Source organism: Accipiter gentilis, chromosome 14 (genome assembly GCF_929443795.1).
Source record: "Accipiter gentilis chromosome 14, bAccGen1.1, whole genome shotgun sequence".
NCBI lineage: Eukaryota > Metazoa > Chordata > Aves > Accipitriformes > Accipitridae > Astur > Astur gentilis.
Genome location: NC_064893.1, coordinates 24,314,709 through 24,342,354, shown reverse-complemented (window position 1 = coordinate 24,342,354; position 27,646 = coordinate 24,314,709). Strand labels below are relative to the sequence as shown.

General features: G+C 37.8%; 1 protein-coding gene across 4 annotated transcripts; it reads right to left on the bottom strand.

Moving 5' to 3' along the window:
* Positions 1-2,102: 2,102 nt before the first annotated feature.
* CSE1L (chromosome segregation 1 like) lies at positions 2,103-27,577 on the bottom strand. Of its 4 annotated transcripts, none has more exons than XM_049816558.1 (25): positions 27,472-27,577; positions 24,459-24,554; positions 23,803-23,945; positions 20,228-20,329; positions 19,636-19,781; positions 19,226-19,316; positions 18,840-18,947; positions 17,812-17,904; positions 16,305-16,472; positions 16,079-16,208; positions 15,362-15,427; positions 13,225-13,427; positions 11,771-11,855; positions 10,952-11,013; positions 10,042-10,178; positions 9,777-9,880; positions 9,089-9,186; positions 8,033-8,183; positions 7,321-7,529; positions 6,475-6,572; positions 6,187-6,272; positions 4,981-5,062; positions 4,393-4,539; positions 3,324-3,555; positions 2,103-2,625 (listed from the first exon to the last, which is right to left on the bottom strand). In XM_049816558.1, the coding sequence occupies exons 2-25, from the start codon at positions 24,541-24,543 to the stop codon at positions 2,536-2,538; spliced, it is 2,916 nt and encodes a 971-aa protein (XP_049672515.1). In that variant the 5' UTR covers positions 24,544-24,554; positions 27,472-27,577; the 3' UTR covers positions 2,103-2,535. The 4 variants fall into 4 exon arrangements, with proteins under 4 accessions (XP_049672515.1, XP_049672514.1, XP_049672516.1 ...); XM_049816557.1 differs by lacking the exon at positions 27,472-27,577 and adding an exon at positions 26,549-26,756; XM_049816559.1 differs by lacking the exon at positions 27,472-27,577 and adding an exon at positions 26,206-26,505.
* Positions 27,578-27,646: the final 69 nt, after the last annotated feature.

Genomic DNA, 27,646 nt, shown 5'->3' with positions numbered 1-27,646 from the left:
GTACTGCCTTCTGAATCTTGGCAACAGGAGGTGTCAGAAGTAGCAATAAGGTCTCCACCTAAATGAAGGTGAGGGCACTGCCAATAACATTTGCCCGTACTCTGAAGCAGAGATGCATCTGCTTGCCTACACTACATTTGAAAAGTTCATTTCCCTGAAAGGGTAAGTGCTCTATATAAACACTTGCATGCCTTATGAAATCTGCAGAATATGTCAGGACTATATAACATGTCACTAACAGTGTCACAGCCACATCTACAAAGTCTAAGTTACTCAACTCTGACTGAGCTAAAGGACAAGTATGCCACTAGTATTTGTTGATCTGAAGTCACTTAGGCACTTATTCACAGAGAATGTCTGTCCAACAATGAAAAGTCACACATTGCAGGAAGTGCAAGATAGTGAAAAATCAAGATTCACTAATGATCTTCCATTCAGAAGAGCCAATTTTTCTTTGGCTACCTCTCAAAAAGGTTCTGGCTTGTTGCTGTAAATCCTGTCCAGTTCCATCTATGTTGGTACTGGTGAGATAAGAAACATCTGTTTACTTACACATCTCAACAACCTGTCCCCTAAAGAAATCTTGCTTAGAACTGCAAAACTAAGATGGTCTAATATGAGCCCCTTCATATTGCATAGTGCTGAAGAACCCCGTTTCAGCACAAGATTTTTATGCATGTATGCTAGACAGGCTGTCTACTTGAATAGATGCAAAGGTAGCATGTGAGATTACATGACCACCAGTACCAATTTAATTTTGGTTCTTTGAGGCTGACAGGAAAAAAAGGTCCACAAGTTCTTTAGAATTGTTCTCCCTATCATCCAAGGAAAAAGACAAAGCTGCAGAGCAGTCAGAGTTCCAAGTATCCTTTTGGCTTGCAGGTTTTGAATGACCACAGCTCAATTAACACTGACATTCGAGGTAGGCATTCAGATCCTTACAAATGTCAGACATCTCCCATGTGGTTTGAGCCTGTCTATTGAAATGCATTCTGCAAGGCACTTCGACAAACTTTTAACACACACCACAGTCTCTCTTATCAGCATTAAGGCAGATGCTTTTCATGATCACCACTGTATTATTTCACTCTTGAGAACTGCTTTCATTTCATACCTATGAACGAAGAGGGTCTGATACTGCACAACAGACCAGATTCAAGAAAACCTGTTGATGCTGACTAATACATTTTTAGGCACTTAGTAGTTTAAATCCATTGTCTAACAAGCAACTCATTTCTTTATATATTAAGAGGTATGGCCAGCATGCACTCACACAGCAGCCACAGATACTAAGGAAGAACTGAAAGACAGCTGATTCTGCCCTATGTTTCACCCTCAGTAAATTCAGTAACTTTCTTGATACAAGGCCCAGCTTCAACAGGCATTCTAACTACAAAAAACCAGTCCTGATTCAAGTCATCTGCAGAATTTCTGTGGACAAGTAACTAAAAAAAATAATAATCTGTCCTGTATGAAATTGCTTGATATCACAGAAGTCTGAGACTTCACTTCTACTCAGGAGTTTTTCAGTCTCTATAATTAGATTTATTTATATCCCTGCAGTACCAGTGCTCTAAAAGCCTATGGTCTAGTAGTTTGGTGCCCAGGCCATCTGAGAATGCAGGCTCAGGCATTTAACTAGTCACTTAAAACAGCCATAACTATAAGCTAAACTGATGCATTTAGAATTCAAGGCTACCAAACCTAATCAGTATATTTATGAGGAGCCAGGGAGAACATCTGAGTTAAGTTTAACTCTTAAGATCACTGCTTCAGTTTTAATACATCACTAAAAATCCACTTTGAGACCAATACCCGCTCTAAGAGGGTATATTACTTGCTTTCACTGCACTATACTGACATGTCTTGTTCAAAGAGAAGGGGTGCACCTGTTGATGAATATCAAGAGTGCTAATAGCTTTGGATCTTCTGCCAAAGTTTCAGATTTGCTCTGTATGATCCTACAATGTATTTAAACTATTACTTAAGAAAAAGAAAATCCTCACAGTCCCACTATTTTACATTCTATCCTAAGTTTAAAGCATTACCTTTTTTTGAACCAACTACATTCTTCTAAAACAGTAAGCGCACATTGACAGGCATTTTAAACAAGTACTTCTTATTTATTCACAATTTAGATAAAGTTTAAGGAAAGACAAAAGAAATACAAAGGACAACATCAAAATGAAAAGGAATTTTAGTGACCGAAGTGAGTTTCTACAGCCAGTGCTCTCCATACATTTCAAAATGTTATCCAAACACTGCAGATGCAGATTTCAAATAAATCCCATAACAAACTGCTATAACTATTCCCTTTGAAATTAAACTGGGAATGGAAGTTAGCCACCTTTTATCTATGAGTACACAAACCACCAAATTCTTTCAGTTTCTGCTTAAAGCCACATTTATCTTTTACAAGATGGATTCTGCAATACATTTTCAAGTAGCATTTTTCATTTTGTCTGAGCTCTGCTATAAAAAAAGTCAGTGTCAACCTTCTGCAGCTTTTGATCTTGCTTGTGAAATATATGCAATTCAGAGCAGTGTCACACTTGCAGCTTGGAGGTATCCTTGGAGATACTGCAACGCTTCTGCATTCAGACTAGTACTCAGCATTGATGGAACCTTAAAACATGATAAAGCAGAAGTGTAAATGTGTGTATACATTAAACTACTCCTATAACCTGTTAATCACTGTGTCAACATATGGTACAAAGTCAAATGACATCCCGAGAGCAGCAGTTTTTCATTGTGAAAGCAGTTGCTGGAATTACAATTCCTGATGCTGACAGTTTTATGTACTACTTATCTGAATCAAATATGAAAGAAGAGTAGAGAAAACCTTCAGTTATTAAAGCAGATATTTGGATGCAGCAGACATCAGATCTCAGGCAATCTTTACTTACCAAAGTCTTGAACAAAACGAAGACCCTACAGGTTAGAATAGTTACCTGTAAACTTAACTTGTTGAATTTAACATGAGCTGCCTGAAATTTCCCAAGTACATACAACTGAGCTGGAGATTAAGTAGTAGTTATATAACGACAAGTGGATAAATTTTCATTTAAGAAATGGCATATTTAAGCTTATTGCTAAAATAAGTAACATGAAAATATGGCTCTTCTAACATTACTAGGGAAAAAAAAACCCTTACAAAAGCTATATTCCATTAAAGAATAAAAGAGAGCAATACCTTGAATTCCGGTTATGACATAGTTCATTTTGCCGATTATCAAACATTAGCAAAAGAGACCCATTATCAAAAAAAGCATTTCTTCTCTGTAGAATTTAGCATTAGCATGCCATGTATAAAAGTCACCTACCCTGCCTGGGCATGCTGTAGACAGTTTGTGAAGAGACTGTGCCAGATGGATTCTAGGATTGTTCACCATTTGACCTACAGGATCGTGTTCTTTTTTTCCAGCAAAGGCTAGCTGAGAGAATGCAGTCTGATATCCTGGAGTATCTTCTATGTCAATGAAGTGTTCTTCATCAGGGATAGTGTCATCCTCAGGCAGTTCAAAGAGGCCAATGAGGGCCTGCAGCAAAGCAGTCCTATATGTAAAGAGGGGAGGAAAAAACCTGAGTGCTTAAAATATGTTAGGACAGGGTGTATTTTACACAAACGTTCAAATTACTTGGAACCCTTTACAGTTTAGCCCTTGCAGGTACTTGCTTAGCTACTGAAATTGTAAGTGCCCAATCTAAGTTGGACTTGGAAGAATTGTGGATCTATGTATTTTACAGCCATAATGGAGGTGCTCACATTAAAAGCATGAACAATGTCTTTATTTTTTATCAGGTCAAATTGTCATGAAACATACCTAAGAAAAGCAATTCTTTTTCCAGATCACACCTTTTCTCTATTAAAAAAAAAAAAAAAAGAAAAAAAAGAAAAAAAGAGTTCTAGTTCAGGCATCCAGTTATTGTCATTAAATTCAGGCTACCTGACATCCTAGACTGGATTACAATCTTCCCAGGTAGCTATCCCCAAAATCCTACTGTCAAGCTGAGAATTTACAGTCTCTCTGTCAGGTTATGAGTATGCTCAGGTCTCCTGACTAGCAGAACAGTTACAAGTCAAAACTGGGCCTAGCTTTTCAGAAAGAATACAAGCTAAAAGAAAGTAGTTTATTTTCTTAAATGCAGTCCTAGCTAGCCCAGTGAGTGCTACCTCCATCACAAAAATCTCAAACCAGTTCCGGCATCCACTTTGAGAAGAGTTTTATTTGTTGAGAAAAGGAAGTGGTAAGAAAAGCCTGAAACTCAGCCTCATAATAGCAAGCATGCAGAAATCACAATGGAGTTTATCTGAAGAATAGATTTTGATGATAGCTCCCATTTTTAAAAAAAATAATCAAATAGCCTCACTTGAAGAAGTAGTCTACATACCACAGCTTGGTGTACTCAGTGTCCATCATAGGAGGACATTCTGTTAGTATTTTTGTAATGCCAACAGCACAGATTTTCTTTTCAACTTGACCAGACACTTTCTGGATTTCAGGAATTATAATTTTCTCCAAAACCATTCCAAACATCCTGTTATGACATTAAAAGTATTAGAAAACCTTATCAGCCTTACAGTGACAAAAGAAAACCAGAAACAATATGAGTCACTAGGAAAAAGAGAAAACCAAATAATTCACTGTTGCAGTGGATGCCTAGTAGAAATTTGAGCATACAAACTTTTCACAAAGGGAAAGGAATAAAAACATCACTATTTCCTTTTTATGAGCTGCTTAGGATATTAATATCTTGAACTATCAGTGAGGAGCTGTGGGCAGCAAATCAGAAAAATTGCTAGATGACAAAGTCAATCACATTAGAAGAAACATTTGGCTAGTCAAATTAGTGACAAATGCAGTCTAATTTTAGCTGAAGGAGACAACTATTTCCTACTTTAAAAGTAAAAATTACACACCAGTCTTAAATAATAATAATAATGATGATGATAATAAACAATAATATAATCATACTAACTTTGGCTGTATGCTGTCAAATATTTCCTGCAGAGCTAATGGTCCATATTTTATGCAGTACAAGTTAATGAAGACTAAGAAACCTGTAACAAGAAAAAGGTCAAATTAGAACTTGACACAAAACCAAAAGAATAGCTTTAGAGTCAGCAGCAAAATACATTCTAACAAGTTTTTCAAGAGTACAGAAATGGCAGTCTTTATAAATGTTCAGATTTAGTGAAGTACATTGACTTTCTACCTTGAAGTTTGCCTAAAAACTGCTGATCTTTTCACGTACTGCAATGCACTAAAACATGGCAGTAAGACAACTAGGACAAGATTCAGTCCTTTTCCCTCTTACAGCAGTTATAAAGCATTAGAAAAGCCATCTGCAAATTTTTCAGATCAAGGACCAAAATAACTCTCCAATGCTTTTAGCTGAAAACTTCATGCAATGCAGTTTTTCAGATCAGTTGTGAATCCCTTTGCATGGCCTTTGTACCAAAGCACAGATGCAATGCATTAAAAGCACCACTTAAAGTTTGTTTGTGGAAGACATTATAAGCAATCCTATCTTTCTTGCTCCTATCAGGTGGCATTAACCAGATTTTATAGGATTAAGTAACAGACACTGCATAATTTGTGTAGTAATAGTATCATTAAAATAATTTAATCAGTATGACAGTAATCTTCCTGTTATAGCAGGAATAACCAGAATATGCATTTCAATAATTTGTCACAGCTTTGCTAGTTCAACATAAAACCTCATCAATAACTTAAGTCATATTAAGGCAGAATGACACAAATTTATAGAATATTTAACTGTAATAACAACTATATGTAACAAAAGGAAGTGCGATCAGTATTACTCTGTTGTGTGACAGTGGAAGTTTGCTGCTATTAGTTGAAGATTAAATGGAGACACTTTCAGATAATGATATCGTGCAGAATAAGAAAGTAAGAGGAATATACAAGTTGGGTTTTTTTCCTTATTTTAGTTCTATTCCTTCAGTTTTCATGAAGTAAGTGTCACCTGCTGTGGCAACTGCCCTATATGTCACCCTTGGTTACACAAATAATTTGAAGCAAGTCACTGATGTTAAGAGTCACTACTATCCCTTCATCCACATAATCACAGGACATGACAGGATACTTATTCAGTACAGCCGCATGTTCTAAACTGTTGCCATGACCAGCACTGAAGCTCTTCACATAGCAAGGAACTTACTTTTAATAAATTTTGTTGTTTTGGAATTTTGAAGTCTTTGGAATAGAAGAATGAAGATCTGCTTCCTGTACTGGTCAACTGATTCACTGGAAATTTAAAAGAATAGTTATTCAATTCATACTAGGATTTTACTAATGTCGCTTCACAGAAAACATGTCTAGATTTGTTCAAATCTATTTTACTAATAAATGTGACATTTTTCAGTTGTTTAACTACGAAGTGTACAAACGTACCAAATATTAAAGTCTACAGAAATTAGTTTTGAATATAATTTCAACTCATACTCACGGAGGCATATGCTCTATAATACTATTTAGAAGATAGAATCCTTGATGGTCATTAGCTTTAGAGGCAATCAACTTCTGGAAGACACCTAACAATCCAGGCTGTAAACAAAGCAGATGTAAAACTCTATACAATAGTTCTTCATACACGACCTACCAGAAAGTTGGCCCTTACCATCTAAGCCAACACAAAAGCTTTCATAACCTAAACCAGGATTCTGTTTCTGCAGTTAAGGACAAGGAAGACAGATTTCTGTTGGGACCAAGCGATGTTCCTTTGAGCATTAAGATTAACTTTGAGCAAATGAACACCAAAGCCAATTTGAACATGCATGTCTGCTTCATCAATGGCATTGTCTAATCAAGTCTGACTATAGCAGATCATGCAGCAGAAGTAACAGAAGTTAAGTATGCAGAATAAATCTCCCACTGAATTCACTAATCCTCACATCTCCCAGCATTTTGGCTCCTCCTCACTCACTCTTCTCAAGACTATTCTGAGCAGAAGCTCTCAGAGTTTTCCTGATCCACAGGTGTTCAACATGAGGCAAATGAGACAGGAAAATGGTGAAAACTTACCTACTTGCAAAAACTAAGTGCAGGAATTTTACATCTTAATTGACTTAAGCATGACAGTCTAGGATTTATATCTTACCCACATAATGGAAAAGCATCCAAAAAGCCTGCATTCATAGTATTTTTTTGTCTTTCTACGTAAGCACCATTAAAAGTATAAGCACAGATTCTGCACAAATCCAGCTATTCACTGAAGGAGAAAGTTCCTCATAATTTTTAATCTTAAATCAACATGTCTAGAGGCATACACTGTGACTAAATCAATCGAACTTACAATTTTGTCAGCAGCAGCACTTGCTATTGTATTGGCACCCCGCTCTAAATAAGCCTGCAGGAGTCGGACCAAAGGAGGAATGTTTCCTGTCCTTTCCCATAATACTGGCTGAAGTAGATGAGGAAACAATGCCATATAGGATGATGGAATTTCATTTTTATGCATTTCTAGAAGTAGGGACATCACTTGAAACACATATGGAATGAACTCTGGAAAAGAATTGATGACATTTACAAATTCAACAAATACGGTCACTGTTAAATCCTAGGAATCACTTATCTATTGACTGAACCTACAATTTTATGATATTAATTCAAAGATTCCAACAAATAAAACCTTTGAGAAATGTACGGCTTCCCAAATGTAATTATTAAAAAAATTTGCAAGCATTGTATATATGCAATTTCTATTTGTTGATGTTTCAGATTATGGAAAACAAACCACTAGAAACAATACAATATAATCAAGAAAAATAACAGGAGGCTTTAGAGTAGTAATTGTTAGGTATTTTAAAAATACAGTGTGTTTAAAAAAACATTAATACAGTTGATGTACCCTATGGAACAACTCAAACACTTACTAAAAGTGTTTATTAGGACTGTGAACACGCTGTGTTCTCACTTGGATTTCCTGTGTTACAGAAAAACTACCATGAAGTAAATCATAGCCACCAATTATAAGACAGCACAAGCACTTACTGATTTTAATTTACCTTGCACATCATTCTGTAGTATCTCAGTGAACACCATAAACAAAGCCTCTTCAAAGCTTCCAACTGCATCAGGGTTTGCTTTGCACGTTATCCTTATCGACAAGCATATTGATTCAAACATGTAATGGTTAAAGTGAGGTTTGCTTGGATTCTAAAAACAAGTTATAAACAGATAAATCAACCCAAACTTGCAGCCAAGTAATTTATTTAGCAACCTATATTTTTTCATTTCAACTGAAGTCTAAAGTAGCAATTGGGAATAATGATACTTATGATTTATTTATTAATATACTAATGAAATTAATTCCATAGACAAAAGCAAGCATAAAAACCTTTAAAGCATAAAGGAGGGGTGACTTTTATGAATATTTTAAAGAAAAGAAGTGTTTTCCAGCTCTATATAAACTAGCAAGCAGTTGAGTATCACAAAACAAAAACTGGAAAAAATTATTTTTCAGTCCTGTAAATGTCTAGTCAATTCTTTATTGAATGCTTCTTATACTCTGCAGCTAAGTTTAAACTATACATAGTAGAAGTTTTTTGGATAGTTGATGAAGGTATTTTAAAGCATTCCCTACTGTCAATGTTCAAGAATATTAGCCCAGCCTGAACAAAAAACTAAGAGAATTGTACCCACCAAAAGCAGAGTAATTTATTTAATTTATTCCTACATTTCAGTGCCTAAATTTAGTATTAGCCTCAGAAGCTTCATGGAGAAAGAATAAAAGAGTTGTGAGAAAAACAGATTACTGTCATGACGGCCTCTGCACAAGCAAACCTTTATGCTAGAACAAATTAGTATTACAGAATTACAGTATTACAGTATTACACTGTTTCCAAATTTCAGATGAGAGCAGGGGAGAATGATTTGAAAGTATGTCCTAGAAAGAAAACAGGACTTCACTGGAAAGCTGTTTTAACTTATTTTAGTCAAAAAATATTGAAAAGTTTACAGTATTCTAACAGAACACAAACAACAAGGTATATATAAATCTTTAGAAAGACTACTCTAAAAGGTAAAAGTGAACATTTTGCTCAGATAGCCTGTTTGTTTACCTTACTGACAGCCAGCAGTTTCTGTGTAAGCTGTGTGATGACAGAAGGGATATATGGAATTATGGATTCCTGTAGCAAAGAAAAACTCCTCATGATGGCTGCAAATAAATTAAAAGTATTATCTTCGGGAGACAAACATACACTTCTGTCATCCATTATATGCCTAAATCCTTTACCTTTGAAAGTAAAATACCTATTAAATCAGAGCTCAAGGAATTAGATACAGTAAGAAAGAGCATCTGCTGCAAAAGTAATCAATCTATCATCATGACAAAGGATAAAACAAAGCCTCATTATCCCCATTCTATTGACTAAGCACAGAAGATTAAGCAACTTTGGAAGACCATCATTCATCCTGGGCAAGTCTCAAATCTTAGCATACTATTAGCCGTAACCCACTCAGATCTCCTACTGACACTGCTCAGGTAGCTGTCCCGACTACAAAGACTACCATTTGAGAAATAATTTGTCACAATACCATTAGGTTTAGTGTTCCTCTTTGGTACCATAAATTTAGTCAAAGATGACTTAATATAGCCCGGTAAATAACTGCAGGCTGTGCATACCTCTTTAGGATGTTTGCATAAATTAGACGTTTCAAATAATAATTTCAGTACCCTCTAACTATAAGCCTTTACCTCAAGTCAACAAAGTTACTCTTATATTACAGAACACATGAAGCATTTACCTTTCATAATATATTCATTTTCAGATGAGCCAGGGAGTGTCAGTGCTTTAAAAAGGTTTGTTAACAGCACTTCTACGAATGGTGCCATTTCTGCAGCTGTAATGCTGTTAAGTAAAACACAGCTTTTTAATGATTAAAGATATTCACAAACTTCAAGCATTTTACAATATTGTAATAATAAGAAATAAAAGATCCACTGCAGATATTTCTCATCCTTAATGGACAAAACCTACGTAGCAATGAATTTTTCTGCTTGAAAACTTACAGGGTAGTATTATTTGTCCCCCTCATGGTAAACAGTCTTTCAAGAGCATGGGCTGCATAGGTATGGACCACAATACTTTCTGCTTGAAGATGATTGATTAAGAGAGGAACAGATACCAACAGTTGTTCTTTAGGTACCTAAAAAAATATAGCAACAAGTTATACATATGTTACATAAAAATACAGATGGTTCAATACTACAGCATAACCACTCTCAGCTCATCAGCTACAAACTGAAAGCTTGTCAGAGGAAGAAATCTTAGAAGGCTTCTCCAGTTGCTAAATTACACCTTGACAACCAAGAGATACCCATTTCTGTCATCACCTGTATACTTCCCCCAAACATCAATGTTACATTTGATTGTCAGCAAGTGCATATATTCCTAATGCATATTTCTTTTTCCATTTTACTTTGTCTTAAGAAAGACAAAGTAAACCAAGTTTATCAAGTAAGTATCAAGCTTTAAAAAAATAGTCACAGATATTCCCTAAGAGATGAATAAAGAAAATCTAAAATTTAGAAAGAATACACAATGTAATTTCTTGCTGCATCTCACAAACCAGAAAAAGGACAAAGTTGCTGTATGCTCTTTAACAACTACTGCAATGATACAAGCAATCAAGTATATTTAGACTAACATTCATTTGAAAAAAAAGTGTGTCACAGAACTAAGCATGCTAAGATGTTCAGTGCTCCCACAGCATATGAAGAGCATATAGACTACATGTTAATTGGATATTTATAACAATATCATTCACTTTCAAAACTGAAAATTCAGCATGAAGTGTTATATATGACTATCAAACACCTGTTGAGTTAACATATGGCCAAGTAAGATAAATTAGGCTTGGCAAGCATAAAGTAACAAACTACAATATGTTTTTACCATAAGACTAAAGGAAAAACTTACTTGGTTTCTAAAAATCATGATATATTTGATACCATCTGCTTTTAGCACAGGGAATTCATTCACTGCAATAGAAAAATATGTAAATTTTGTTGATCCTTTTCATATAAATGCGATTATGGAACATATACTATATATAGAGGTGACATCAAGTCATGATTTTCCCGCTCAAAAATAACACACACAATGTTTTTCTACATTGCTTAGTTTCTGCATTTCTGTACGGGCACTGTTAGACAGAATCTCAGTTTTAGGCACAAATCGCACCCCAGCACCATTAAGTGTAGAGTCCAATTCCTTCACATTAAATTTCTCCTTCTGGCTCTGATTTTAACAGCCTCCAATTACATATTCCAAGACAACCCACTACGTTCCAAATATCGTAAGATAATTGCTGAAGCATAAAATATGTGGCTTAAATCTAGACATCCATAATCTTATCAATATGGGCTGATACAGGCTACGACCTAGCCTTTAGTATTTTAACTTCTCAGGGTTTTGTATAGCACAGAAGTTTGCCATAACATCTCGAATACAGAAATCAAATTACTTCAATTCAACAAGTTTAAGCACGTAGCTGACAGCAATCATGTGTGTACATGCTCTGATCTTGCGGATAGCATGTGGTAATCCACCTTTGTTTAAAAGCTCATTCATTGCTGGCCAAAAAAATTTGAGTAACACCTGACCCACGGGAAGTAAAGTCTTCTGCCTCAGAGATTATGCTGATATACGAATGCTTGTGCCTTAAGAAACAATGGTCACTGTCAAGACTGTAGATATATCACAAAAAATGCTGTATCAAAATTAACATTAACTTACCACTAGCAGACTTTAAGTCGGGTTGAATGTGATTCACAAAGAATTCTGTCAGATTAACAAGTTCATTGGCTTGTGTTATTCCATGCTAGAAAAACAAAAACCAAACCAACTCTGTTTTTAGATGCTGACCTTCAGCTCATTTTCTTACTCATTTTTATGTGCTTTTAATAAAAGGAATCTGAAATGTGCATGCACATGATGAGACTGTTGAAACTGCCTCTTTAGTAGAGAGCTATCCAATTTCTTTTTCTTAATGTTAAGTATCTAGGTTTTAGCTGTAGCACTACTGAGGTTCAGAGTTACCAGCTCTGAGCTGAGGAATAATAGCATTTAACACAGTAATAATCAACCAAAATTTTACACAGAAAATATCTTACTAACTTAATACTTTTTTTTGTGATAGGCCTTTTAAAAAGGAAACATTTAGGAGTCAAACTCCAATTCTGAATTACAGCAGCAAAATAATGACTACTGAGTTTTCTCTCATGAAAAATGCAACTGATATTTAAAACAGGATTTTCAGATGGGTATGTATCAATCAAGTGTTCTAAGTGATGCTATCCCATATTTGCCACGAAGTAGCACAGAAAAAGAAAGATGTACAACATAGCAGTTTTCTAATTGCTAGAAGACTCTGGTTCACATCACGCAACACTTACAGGTAATTGCTGTGCAGTAGTATACAACTAGACTTTCAGGAAAAGACTGAGAACCTTCAGCAAAATTGCATAAAGATGCTGTACAACATGTTTTACTATGTTTGCCTCAAATCTGTCTTGTAAAGCCACTGAAATTTGAACTGTAATAACATTTAAAATATTTATTAGTATATTAAAATCTGTTCTGTAGGACATCTGATACAATGCTAGTTTCCAAATACAGTTTAGCTTAGGTGTGGCTTTTCAATATATCCAGCCTATTAGTTGCTTTCTCCCAAACAAGTAATGAGATCCATTTCCAGCCATCATTAGTATACACATACCATTTCCAAATCATAAACACTCAAATAACAGGAAACATTGGGAAATATAATGACAAGAACTGTAAGAGTCACTTAAATTCCTTCTAGTCTGCTTAACACTTCTGATCTTCTTCTGTAAAGCTAAATTTGGCCTTCCACGGCTTACAAACTCTGGCTCAGTACCATTTAGATGCTCAGCGGTTCTAGAATCAAGCTAATTTTGTTTCTTCATATGGCTGCTTCATACATGCTAATAAGACCTGCCAAACGGTCACACATGGCTGTTGACTTTGCCCAACCTATCTCAAGATCAGATATCACCAAATTACAAACTGTGATAGGATTATATAATGGACAACTTTTAATCTTATCAACATTAAACTACTACAAATAGTTACTCCCAAGCTGAAGCAGCATAAAATAAATTGCAGTCCTCACGTACACTATAATATTTGAACGCATATGGATTAAAACAAACAGAATGTAAAAGTACCTTCTGCGTTTGAGCTTTGGATGCCAAAGACGTAACAAGGTAAATAGCTGCATCTTTGTGCTTCCAGTTAACAGATGGATTCTTTGCATATTCTTGCAGCATAGAATTAACATATCCAGAAAAAATCCCTGTCACAGGTCCTTCAAAAAACTTGCACAAGCCTCTGACTAGATCACAAGCTGCTCTACGCCTGGTGTCAATATCTGCATGAGAACCAAAGATTCTTTGGATATGAGAAAGTATACAGCTTTTCATATTAATAAACATAATAATAAAAATTAATAGTAACATACAGATTCTCAAGTTACAGCCATACCTTATGTTAATTATTGCAATCCTCCACACTGATGCTTAAGAACACATTTAAGTTTTTTACTTACTGTCATAATAGGGACTATTTGTACAACAAAAAGAGGAATGGACACCTACCAATACTGCACGCATATTCACAGGGTTTAGTGCCCTCTAAAGAAAGTTTCTGTAAGAATGCAGGGAGAGGCTTTTTACTATCTCAACAATTATGCACCCGAATGTACTGGGTCTGGTTGGGATGGAGTTAATTTTCTGCATAGCAGCCCATATGGTGCTGTGTTTTATACTGGTGACTAAAACTGTTGATAACACCCCAGTGTTTTGGCTGTTGCTGAAGAGTGCTTGCACAGTGTCAAGGCTTTCTCTTTTTCTTGCTCTGCCTTCCCAGCAAGTAGGCTGGGGGTGGGCAAGAAGCTGGAAAGGGAAACAGCCTGGATAGCTGATCCAAACTGACTAAAGGGATATTCCATGCCATGTAATGTCACGGTCAGCAATAAGAACTGAGGGGAAAGGGGTTTTGGGGAGGTAGCCATTGCTCAGGCACAGGCTGGGCATCAATCTGCTTGTGGGAGATGGCAAGTCATTGACTTCCCTCTCTCTCCCCACTCCCTTCTCTTTTCTTTCTCTCTTTCACTTTTTTCACTTAAACCCTCTTTATCTCTAGCCTTTATCTCTATCATGAGTCTTCTCACTTTTACTATTCCTATTTTGTCCCCCATCCCATTGCAGCAGGGTGCAGAACGAGCAAGCTGCTGTGTGGTCCTTAGCTGCTGGCCCATCACACCAAATCAGTACATTTTTGCTAAAAAAAAAAAAAATAAAATAATCTGTAAAAATTCCTTGTTTCAAGAAAGGAAAAAAACCCCAGTCAGTTGGCCTTTAATACAATATACTAACAGAAGGGACAGAAGGAAAATAAAGCAAGTCAATTTAAATGCAACAGAGAACATTTCTAAAGTAATCTCTCAAGAACACAAATACTTCTTGCCTTAATTCTCTTAAAAGCAGAAATAGCTAACAAAGAAAAGCTTCACAAATACCTAAAATGCAGCCAATCCTGGATAAGAATGGTATAATGTTTGCTTGAAAAAAGTTCAAAATCATTTTCCTCCAATTTTTTCCTCCATTGCATGTGTACAGTAATTTCTTAAATCTATCATGAAGTGTCATTAATCTAGAAGTCTCCATCAGTAAATTGTTAGTGACACAGAACTGCACATACAGAATTGTCACACAGATCTAGATTTGGTTCCTTTGTGCTTTGACCTGGCTGAAGACCAGACAGCTACAATCAGAAAATCAAGTAGCTCTGTTCGCACAGCACTGTGTTTTCAGGACAGTTACTGTATTGGTTTGAACACAGTGCCGGCATACAAGGGCTGGCTGGTGCCCAGCTGGCTTGATCACAGATTTGTATGCAACACCAGTCAGAATTTCAGTTTAAAGATGATAGACTACTAAATGCAGGCACAGTCTCTCCATGTTATTTAAAACTCTGCACATAGGAACTAAATACACAACACGGCTACTATTCAGCATTGACTTACAAGCTATATTTGCTGAAATGAGAATGTGTGCAGTGCAGAAGACATACCAATCCAATTAAGGAAAAAACCCTATAAAAACATTGTTCAAAACAAAAAGACACTGATGGGCACATCATTGACAGTAGACTTTATCAAAAACTGCATAAAATCTATTGGGGGGGGGGGGGTGGGGAACCTTCCCAATGTAAAAAATAAGTTATAAAAGCTTCAGTAATTGCTTCAGCTCTTTAGAGCTATATTTAAAGACCAAGTATTCTTAGTATAAATCTGTGGATTACCGGATCCTTCCAAATCCCTTCTTATATATTCTTCAGAATTATCTTCAAATGCTTCTTCATCAGCCGCTGAAAATACAAAATACATAGAACTTTACATACTGAGGTGTCTGGTTTTTATGGTAAAAAGGTGTATTATTATTAACTTCTATTTTTTCCAAGTACTTTTCTATAACATTAATAGAAATTAATCAGAAATATCTAGCTAGACTAGCCTGTTCAGCTTGCTCCTGCCCGAAAGAAAGAAAGAAAGAAAGAACATGTTCAACACTAAGTGTATGCAGAGAGGCTTCCAGAGGCATAGACTTAAGAGTGAGAAGCTTCTTATCACTGCATTTTAGATACTAGGATCAATATGAGCCCATCAAAACTTGGAGAAATAGACATTACAAATTAGTAGGCCTGATATCCATGCCTATTTAGACTCCCTGAATTATTCTGATACTCACTTTAAACATGAAAACTTATTGGTGGCACATGACCTAGACTTCCTATACTTTTCAATTTGAGATCACAGTAAGACAGAACAATTAATAGCTATATTCATACAATTCTACAAAGCCCAATAGGACAGCAATCTATTGTAGAAACTTTGGTTTGAATCTAATACTAAAGTATACAAGAGGTAATCCTCAATTCTTAGTACTGCAAAGCAACAAATCATTACAATTACAGTTAGATTTTATTGTCTCTTTGAAAACTTAAGTCTCAAAAAGTTACCTCTAAATTCCATATTGGGAACAATAACTTTTTCACAGATGCTTGTCAACGTGTTCTGGTCTTCAAACAGATGCTTGTAATGTGGCCTCTCACAAACTGAGGCCAGAAACTGGATCGCATTACTAACCAGCTAGAACAACACAAACAGAACACATACAGTTTTAGCATGACTGACCAATTTATAATTCATTACCAAACTTGACAAGATCAGTTTATAACAACTTACCAAGTCATATTTCACTTCCTGGCCTGTTGTGACTAACAGATTCCAGATTGCTGTTACAAAACGTGGCAGGTAGGGCTGGAATTCTTCATCGTATTTTTGAGCATATAAAGCAGCATTATCACAAATTTGTGATTTCAAGAGCTCCAGTAATCCAGCTTCCTCTTCATCCTCACATAAAACAAAACTAAGAACTTAAGCATCCAAACTTCAACACTACTAAATATTAAAAGTATCAAACATATCTGAAGGAAATATTTACACTGTTATTTTACCACGTTCTAAACAGGTCTAAGAAACCCCTCTCACGCCCCTAGAATTAATGTATTTTGCTGATTTGTACCAGAACTGCACTACAAGTTATAAATCATACCTATATTTCAAATGAAAGTACTATGCACTTCAAATCATTTAGACCTGATAAAATTTGTCATGAAATTAATTTACAAACGTAATAAGAAAAAGACAACACAAGGCATTGAAAAAGTATGCTTAGAAGACATCGTATCTTGCTACTTTAAATTAGAATAGTTGTAAAAGTAGTTCCCTCTCCTTCCCCATACCAGCACACATACTTGTGGAATCACAAAGCAAAGTGAATTGGGAAATTGAGCTGGAATAAAAAAAAAAAACCCGAACAAAAACCAAAACACACCAACCAAAAATCCCCCAAATCCAACCAAACACCACCCCAGTTATGTCTACCTCTCACCCCCTAATGCCCACCTTTCAGTTTTAACGCATATCACTTCCTGACTCAGTTCAGCACACAGCTGCATGAATGTCTGTGCTGGGCAACAGCCCACAGACACAAGAGAAAAGAGCAGCAAAGCTTCTTTTAGCAGCAGCATTAGCCTAAAACTGTGAAACTATAGCACAGGATACACTTAAGATGCCTCCCTACATATTGTAAAGAACTTTATGGAGTTGCTTTGGCTCCATCATGTGGCAAACTATTGTACTGTAGCTGGAAGACAGAATTTAAAATGAAAAAAGCATGCACAAAATTAATTTGAGCTTTGATGATCTGGTATCATCTGTCTCCTGTGAAAGTAGTAATTCTTATAATTAGACAAAGACAGCAAATGCTAAACTAAAGTACTTAAGGATGTCATGCCTTCTATGTTCAACTGTTTCAAGTTCTTTAGGATACCCTGTTTTCTAAAACAGTGTGTGAACCAGCTGCAAGGTATAGAAGACCTGAGCACTGTGACTAATTTAATGATCAGGTTACTTCAGCAGACATCCTTGAAACAATCTACTCATTGATGAGTATCTGCAATTTGATTTCTGTGCACAGTTGGGTATACCTGTAACTGAGATACAACTTCAAGAGCTCAAATCTCTTAGACAACAGGGCAACTTCTCTTAAATCCCATTTCCTTATAGTCATTCTACTCCTTTGTTTACCCAACAAAGAAAACATTGCATTGTTCAGAGTTAGACCTAAGTTCTCAGGCAATCCTCTCCACTACAGAGAGACAAACCAGGAGGTTTATGCAGTACTTACATCAGTCTGCAAAAGTTTATTATCTAAAGTTAAAAGACTATGAAAATTTGTCATCCACGTTTCCATGTTATCTTCAAAAAACTCCGGAAGATCCTGTGAAGGAAAAGCATAAATTTACATTTTAATTTCTGATTGCACTGCTTAGATAACATACCTACATTGTAAGTAGTATGTATCGACCTTATAATCTACTGAGGGACAACAAAGTGTGGAAAATAATCTTCAAAATGAAACACTACCCCCTCCCCCCAGATGAAATCCCTCCAGACAGAGGCTTTGGAATACAGTATTTCCAAATAAACTAGTTGCTTACACCCTATACAACCTACAGTTTTATAAAGAATGAACCTTATTGCCTCTTACTCTCAGAACAAGAAAGCACAAGCCTCCCTTTTAACTCCAGCTTGTTCTTTTGCCCAATATGGAAGAACAGCCCAAGCAATCAAGGCATGATCATCACACTTCACAGACTTATGTTTGTGTTGAGACACTAAATATATGTCACCTCAGCAAAGCAACTTTTTACCATTTTCATATTGTGCATTTATTTAATAGTGTTACAAATTTAGATCTCATTTCAAAACAAAAAAGCCCCACACTGCTACTAATAGCATCACTTACCAGAATTACTTGCTACTATAGTGCTATGGAGCTACTAGTTTTAACTGACTTTGATCTACAGGACTGAGTTCATGTCAGTACGGACATATTTATAAAGCAGCACAGTTGAGTACAAACTCAAGCATTTGACTTCTGTCTTTCACAACTCATACTTGGAGAGTTACCTATAGAATACCTCCTTGCTATGATAGGAGCTTAGACTCTCTTGAACTTTAGATAGGGCCAAGCTAACATGTTAATTAACCCCATCCTTACTGTGCCTTTACTCCAGCGTTGATGCAGACTGTCAACTTTTATTTTTGCGATAAAGCATGGCCTTAAAGGCTGCCTCAAATGGATCCTATAAATAAGAGCATAACAGCTTCGTGAGATCAAAGCAGAACTATTAGAAGAGCAACGAGATTCACCTGAAAATTTAAACTGTAGAACAGCTTCGCAATTAGAATGAGAGAAGAAAAGAGAACCTTCAAAGCACTAGCATCATTTGCATGCGTGCTGCAAAGTTCAATAGTGGCCTAGAAAAAGACATAAGATTCAGTCAAGTAACACACACACACAAACCACGTTGACAAGAAGTATTGAAAAGTGTCACGTAAATTATTTTTTTTTAAAGCTAGAATATATAGTTCCTTTTCTTCCCCTTATTGATCCTGTCAGGTCTCATTTCATGACTTTAGTTTGAACATCATTAATAGTTTCAAAGCAACTATTCTTAAGTTTTCATTTTACAGACATTCAAAACAAGCAATTCAGAATGTTAAAATTGGTTTAGAAATGATTCAACAAGAAATACCTTGAAGAGATTTGTCAAGGGCAAAGCAAAAGCATCAAGGACAAGTTTGATCTCTGTCCACAATTCATTTGACTTAAATTCATGGCGGTACCTGACAAGTCAAAGAGAAATACAAGAAAAATAGAATACGGTTTTCACATTTATTATGAAATTAACTTGCATACAATTAATTTTTTGTGCTGAACCTTGAAACAAATACTATCAAGTAAACAAGAACTAAACAACACAGTTCAAGACCATGCAAGGTGTACTATTTGGTAACCACTTAAAGTCTTTTTAAAAGTCAACAAGCATAAGTAGAAGCCACAACTGTAGACTTTGTAAATCTACAAAATTAAAGTCATATGGTAAAAGTTTAGAGTTGAACAAAAATTTTACAATCCATATACTAACTCCCTTATTTCCAATACCTTTTAAACAACGAGTGAGCGGTGCGAAGGACCCCATTAATGACATGGAAATCTCCACTTTGAAAGCGATTCACCATTTCTGTCAGTAAGTCTGGCCATTTCTGAGGAAAGTCTTCCCGACCAATAATACTAATAGCATCACTTAACTGGAAAGGAAACATAACCATTGCACAATACAATAGCAGACTCCTCATTACAAAAAACACAGCAGTCATGCCAGATGTTGCATGTATCTGAGAACATGCTTGTTATTCTTGTCAGATTCAAAAATCATTGGGTTAAATATCTACTACTTTTCACCACAGATAAATAAATCTCACTTTAAATTCAATGAGTACAGCGTCTCACTTTCTAGCATTACTGTATTTAACTGCCTAATGCTAGAACTTACCTATAAGATTATACAGTAATTGCCTTTTTAAAAAAAAAAAAAATTAAAGTAGGTGGAAGTAGCTATAACAATATACTCCAAGTTATTTGGATTGGGATGACTTCATTGGTAAGGAAGCTGAGCTCTGCCAATCGCCAGAGCCTCTAGACATGCTTAAAACATTCCAAAAGTCTCATGGACACAATCAGGAATTGACATTACCTGCTTTTGAATTTGTTCTGGGCTGCTAAGCATCAAGGGCACTATGTTGGCTTTAATGGCTATCCTGTCTGATTCACATATTTTGTTCGGTTCATCCTCAATCTAAAATTAAAACAATAATTAAGTCATGGGCATATCAGTATACTCTAGGCAACAAGCAAATATCAGCATTCCAGAAACCAATTGCTTATACTGAGTTATGTAACTATTACATTATTAAAGAAACTAAGAAGATTTGTTGAAGACATTGCCTACAATGAATCTATAACAGTAGTACCTGAAAAAAGCTGAAAGAAATTACATCTTTCTGTAAAACCTTGAACTAGCTTTTTCTCTAACAGTGACTTTTCAAATCATCAATTCAGCAGTTGTAAGGGTGGATGCATATGCCAATAACATACAAAGTTTAACCAACAGTCTGCTCTTCCACCACACCAAGTCACATCTCTGTCCTCACTTCTGCCAACCTCAAAGATTTACTTTGCGCAAGCTGCCTGAAGCCATACTTTCTAGAAACTGTACATGAAGATGGAGGTTACACAATCAAAACCGTAACATTAAGAGTTATCCAATCAGTTCAAAGTCCAGGCAGTCAGTAGTGCCAAGTGGTAGTAAATTACAAAGTTTCTACTAAAGAAATAAAATAAGAAGGAGGCTCGTCACCAAGCAGAAACAGCAGCGATAGTCATATTATCTGTGATGACAGCACCGAAGTTCAGAAACCTAAAAATTATCAAGCAATTAAAAGAGGTAAGCACTTCCAGAGAGTAATTCAATGATCTTAAGATGCCTTAAACCAGATGGCACTACTACTATCCTTCTCACTTCCCTTCCACCATCTTCCCATAAACTTAAAAAAAAAAAAAAGTAGCAATTCCAAAATTCGAGTTATGCTTAGCTGTAACACCAGTCACAAGTGGTGCTCCCCAGGGCTTAGTACTGGGGCCAGTTCTGTTTCATACCTTTATCAGTGATTTGGAGGAGGGAATTGAATGCACCCTCAGTAAGTTTACAGATGACACCAACTTGGGTGGGAGTGTTGATCTGCTCAAGGGTAGGAAGGCTCTACAGAGGAATCTGGACAGGCTGGATTGATGGGTTGAGGCCAACTGTATGAGGTTCAACAAGGCCAAGTGCCGGGTCCTGCATTTAGGTCACAGCAACCCCATGCAGTGCTACAGGCTTAGGGAAGAGTGATGGAAAACTGCCCAGCAGAAAAGGACCTGGGGGTACTGGTCAACAGCTGGCTGAATACGAGCCGGCAGCGTGCCCAGGTGGCCAAGAAGGCCAACAGCATCCTGGCCTGTATCAGAAATAGTGTGGCCAGCAGGACTAGGGAAGGGATCACCCCCTGTACTCAGCACTGGTGAGGCCACACCTCCAATACTGTGTTCTGGTGCAGGGTCTAGAGCACAAGTCTTAAGAGGAGTGGCTGAAGGATCTGGGGTTGTTTAGTCTGGAGAACAGGAGGCTCAGGGAAGACCTTATTGCTCTCTACAACCACCTGAAAGGAGACTGTGGTGAGGTGGGTGTCTGTCTCTTCTCCCAAGTAAGAAGTGATAGGATGAGAAGAAATGGCTTTGAGTTGCACCAGGGGAGGTTTAGATTGGGTATTGGGAAAAATTTCTTCAGCAAAAGGGTTGTCAACCATTGGAACAGGCTGCCCAGGGAAGTGGTGGAGTCACCATTCCTGGAGGTATTTAAAGGACGCACAGATAGAATCATCGAATGGGGGTGTGTTTAGTGGTGGACTTGGTAGTGCTAGGTTAACGGATGGACTTGATCTTAAAGGTCTTTTCCAATCTAAATGATTCTATGATTCTCTAAACAAGCAGTTATAAAAATAAGACAGAGAACTTGCTTTTCCTCTTCTATCACATTGCACTGAATCAGAAGAATGTACAGAATCATTATATATACATTAAAAAACACAAAAAAGAAGATAAACTTTAAAACCTAAGCTTTACAAATTTATATGATGTGAAAGGCATCAATAACTACCAGGCAAGCTCCGAGCAGGGAAGCAGGACTTACTGCTATACATTTAGATAGAGGACAGAGGTGGTAGAGAGATCAGCAACAGCAAATCCTACTATGGAGTTAGTTATGAGATTTTTCTAAGAACTTAGACCTTTTTACAAAACATGAGAGGCAGCACATAGAAAAGTATTTGTACATACTTAAAAAATAAATTAAAAAAAAGCAAACTCTTCACTCACTCCAGAAGTGCCCTGTACATCTGACTCTCCAGGCTCTACCAAACTGAAGTCCTTGAATAGGCAAAACCCTTTTACTTCCACTAAACTTCGTATCAGTCAAGTTCAAGGCTGCTAAATTAAACAATGTAATCTAGGTAAGCTAGCCTCATGGCTGTATTTTATGCTCATGCAGCTGCTCTTGAAATGAAAGCTCCAATTTTGGACAAAACAATGTGCTTGAAGCCACACAGCAATCATAATAGCCCTCTGGATGCACTTACTGCATAGCATCTCCACCTACTCCAACACAAAATCTCATCCTAAATTACATCAGCAATCCATAAAAAAGAAGCCACTTACAAATTTTCCATAACAGAACATTACTTCTACTTACAATATACTACAGATAAAGATGCAATTTGGTAGAAATGGCTGAGAATACAGTATTACAGAAACAAAGTTCTAGAAATTTCATGCCAGACTGAATGTGCTCATCTGATCAAACATATAACCAGGTTTAGGACTGCTATAGCTTCTTAATATTAGTATGAGGGGGAGGGGAGAAATCACATGCAAATTTGTAAATAGGTACCAGCCAAGGTGTAATGACAGAATACTTTAGCTAGTTTCCCTGCAGTAAAGCAACATTATACATTTGATATTTTTCAGATACAAACAGTACTTTCAGTGAGACAAAGTATAAATAGTATCAACTAAAACCTCTCATCACGGAAGCAGCTGAGCTCTCAAATGTTAATATTTTCTACCATAAATTAAATTTCATGAATGCTGAAAGCTCTGAATCAAGCTCTGACCTCTTCAAAGCAAAGGATAAAATGGGATTAAATGGCAATACTTCTATCTGACATCTACAAACACTTCTAAGTGTTAAACTGGCAAGGCCACCAAAATAAACTGTCCCACACTAATCTATGCCGCAGAAGCATTTACATGAAAGAAGCTAGTATCATCACTTTCAGCTGCAGTGCTGGCTTGAAATGTTTGTAACACCACAACAATAGATCCAGACCAAATTGGCCAGCTCATGTGTATAGACACTTCACAATCACTTCAGTTTAAATAATATTACTGTTAGTTAAATGAGCTTTAAATGTTGTGCTTCTGCAAAATATGCCTATAATATTAGAGAATATTATTTGTTCATCATTTTACCACCCAGGTCTAGTTTTTTTAATAGAATGGACCCCAACAGTCCAGGTTGTAGTCCCTCATCAGTAAATTACACCTTGTGTTTGTTCTCTGAATGATCTACTTTCTTTCACAGAGTACAAACATACACACATTCTTCAAGGTTACTGCAGAATACCTTATTGTAGCTTAAAAGAATTACCAAATCTTACTCACTAGGATACCTACAATTCTCCAGTTCCTTTTAATATAGTTCTTGAACGTTACAGATGCACAAACTTTGATGACATTTTCCTGTGATTTCTCCAGCAGTGTTAAGAGCAACAATGGATAATTCTGGCTTCCTTCAACTGACTCAAGAAACTTTTCCGCTGTAAGAGAATATACTAAGGTTAGCAAATGCTGAACTGATTTTTTTAATGGGAGTCCTATGATTCCTCAAGTGTCTATTTAAAATAATCGATGCATGAACACTTCCCCAGAGTTTCACAAGAACAGAAACACAGAATAAGTCTGACAAAAGGTACTGTAGCTTCTTTACTACTAAGCTGTTTAATGCTTCTGCTATTAACAAAAGCTCTCAATTCAAAGCAGAATGTGGAAATACTGCCTCCTCACCATTTTTAAAAGCCATAACCTGACAGAAGTAAATCCTGGTTTAATGTGAACAGCAGCACTGTTTTAAATAACAACGGTACAAAAAAAAAAAATAAACAGGAATACAGGAAAATAAAATTACAAAAAGCAAACAAAAATTTATATTTAGAGCCATCCCTCATTAGTTTTTGCGGGTTTTGTTTTGAAAGGATACTGAGTTTGCTATACAGAGACAGAAAAGCCAAAAAGAAACTAAGCTTTTCTGGTCACTCATGAGAATCACTTACCAGGACGCCTTATAGCAGGATCTGGATCTAGTGTTTTCTTCAGATACTCAGTTAAAGTCTGTAAATTGGCATCACTCAGCTCCATTTTGGCAGAACCTAAAACCCACAGGTAGTTTTGTTATAAATACAGACACACAAAAAAATCTATCATATAAGCTACACATATGCAAAACTAGATTCCACAGAAGACGCACATCAGCGCTTTTTGACTATACCTCAGAAGGCACAGTCCTACCTTGTACATCTCATCCAATAAAACAACAGCTAGCGTGCACCAAGCACAAACTAGAAAACATTACATTTCTTCAATGACATGTAACTGTTATTGTCTAGTTTAGTGAAACCAAACTCCTTGAACAGGATCACACGTCCAGCAAACCACCAGGTACAGCTATAAGATGATCTCTTGCCCTTTCAGGACAATAAGAGTTTGGTTTTGCTTTTGAGAACTTCTGTCAGCCCCAGAAACCTGTTCCCGGTTGAAAAAGCTGAATAGTTCTGCCCTATGTAATTGTAAATAGAACAATTCAAAGTGTATTGGAGAGTCAAGGCTTGTTTAAAATTAAATACTCATTATCAAATAAAACTCTCAACAGAAAATTATTTTTTTTTTATAAAGAGACAAAAGACTGTGCAAAGCCAGAGAGTTTCTCCACCTTGTAAAATTAACTTAGATTAGGGTGGGAGTTAATTTAAACTGCAATACTTATTACAGAATAACTCTGTGCAATAAGTCTAAATTACTCCTCTGTAGTAATCCTCCCACATACATTCTCCTACTTACCACAGTGATATATTAACTTCACAGCTTTAACTGGAATAATTAAAATTACAGTAACACTAAAATAGCAGCAAGACATGCTTTAATGGGCATGTTGTTGCTCAGGATATCATCATCAATTCTGCCCATCTTTCTTACCACCAGCAGCACAGTTCACTCACTACAAAAGTAATGAGGAAGCAGAGATTTCCATTTTTTCTCTGGAGTTTCTAATTAGTAAGACAGACTGAAATTTGCCTGTCCCACTTCGGATTTGTTTTATGTTGATTATCAGTGCAACAAATACAGTTTATTTTTAAGCACGCTTGCAAAGGCAATGAGTTTTAGTGACATGATTTCTACTTTAACTATAGCATCGATATCATTAAAAGAAATAGCAAGAGTATCTTCTTGAATTAGATGAATGTTAATAAGTAATTGAGACACCAACATATTTTGCAAAAAGTAAAAATCCACCTAAAGAGTCCTGCCTCCCATGTTTCACTCCCCTTCCTTTTTGGGATTACTTGCCTGTAGTCTTGTTCACTAATTCACATCAACCAACAAAATTCCAATAAAGTACAGCATAAGCAAACAGCACCAATAATAGCTGGCTCATCTGTTCTACAAAATAGCCTGTGCATCATTACTATGATGTTGAAACTAATACTTAAGTCTTCCATAACTAAAAAATAAAAATTATCTGCTCCAGGGAAGTTTGTACAGCTGAGGTGCAAACCAGTGCAGAAATCACTTATTAAGACTAAACTTGAGTCAAATGGGAAACCAATCTGTAAAAGAAAACGATAACCCTGAATGGCCTTTTACAAATCCTTCACATACATATATATAATATAGAGGCCCATGCAAAAAACAGACACCTCAAGCTGACTGAGAGTTTACTCTGAAGGCCAAACACAAAGATTTGAATGCATTACTCAATCTCTCATGCAAAAGGATAAATATTTTCACCTGCTACCTACTTACTCTTAGTTCCTTCTCTTCCTCTAGCTATTCACCTAGTTTGTTTTCCACTACAAAAAAACTAGTGGTACTTGCTAAAGCGATATGATGCTTTTTGCTGTGTTGTGACATATGCCTCCTGAAAAGGCCACAAAAAATGAGAATATTTTCAGACCACCTCTCCAGAAGAAAACCCATAAGATGTGCCTAATGCACTAACTGCTTTAGTCAAGTTAATGACAGACCACCTACGGAAAAAAAACCAAACAAAAGAAAAACCCAACCAAAAACTTGCTGTCCACCAAGCCTTACACTATGAAGAACTTCAGATAGCTCTGTTCCCGCATTCACTCACCACAGCACTTACCAAACACCGTCTACGTGGCCTAAGGATGTTTACGGTCCCGATTTTATGGGAAAGATTATCTTTACACCGTACTGAAGACCTTAACGCTCGCTTTCCGCTTCGCCGAAGCGCAGGGCTCAGGAGACGAGCACCAACCGGCCGCGGGAGCCGGAGCCAGGACCCACCACGCCGCCCACTCGCGCCGCTTCCCTACAGCCCAGAGAGCCAGGCCACCCCTGACGCGCCGGACCGCCGGGACCGGGAGAGGAGCCCTCCAGGCCCGCCCACCAGCGGGGCTGCCCCCGCTCCCACTCCCGCTCCCCCACGGGGGCGGCCCAGCCCGCTCCCGCCGCCTCAGCCCAGCCCAGCCCGCCCCGGCGCTTCCCCCGTCCCATCCCCGCCGCCTGCCCGGCCTGAAGCCGCCGGGCGGTTTATCCGCAGGACGGGGCCGCTCCGTCCCGCCTGCCGCCACCGCCGTCGCCAGACTGCGCCTCCCCCGCGGCGGCGCTCACGCTATCTCATGTGGCGGCGGCCCGGCTCGGCTGCGGCCCCCGCAAGGCGGGCCCAGGGGCAGGCCCGGCTGCCTGCCCACCCCCGCCGGGCCGGGCCGGGGGGCAGCGCGGGCTGGCGGCCGCGGCGGGGGAGCCCCAACCGCCCTCAGACTAACTTGCTCCCCTCCCCCTCCCCGCCACCTCCAGACTAGCAGCGGCGGAAGCCAATGAGGAAAGCAGGCTGCTCAACCCCAGAGACCGCGGGCCAATCGCGAGCCGCGGAAGGCGGGCCGAAGCACCCCAGCATGGTGAGCTGCGCCTCTCGCTGCGCCGCGGGCCCAGCGTCTGAGCCCGGCGCGGAGCGGAGCGGCGGCCGGCTGCGGACCGTGCGGGCCGCCGGGCTGCGGGGCCGCCCCACCGCCAGCATCGCCGGGCGGCGCGGCTCAGCCTCACCTGGCGACTCCCCCCCGGCGGCAGCGGCGGCGGCTCCAAGAGCTCCGGCTGCGCTTCACATTCAAACTGCGGTGAGAGGGCGCGGCGGCGGCGGCGGCACCGTGACCGCATCACGCAGGGCGGTGACACCGTTCCGCCGCCGGACCAATCAGCGGCCTCTCCTTCTCCGACGCGC

What these genes read in the sequence shown, in the direction of transcription:
- CSE1L (XM_049816558.1), bottom strand. Translation starts at nt 24,543, where the DNA reads ATGGAGCTGAGTGATGCCAATTTACAGACTTTAACTGAGTATCTGAAG. An exon ending in AAGGGATTTGGAAGGATCCG is followed by an intron (nt 13,428 to 15,361) that starts GTAATCCACAGA and finishes GTTCTCATGCAG; the next exon opens with ATATTGACACCAGGCGTAGA. An exon ending in AAATGAATATATTATGAAAG is followed by an intron (nt 9,187 to 9,776) that starts GTAAATGCTTCA and finishes ATTTATTTGCAG; the next exon opens with CCATCATGAGGAGTTTTTCT.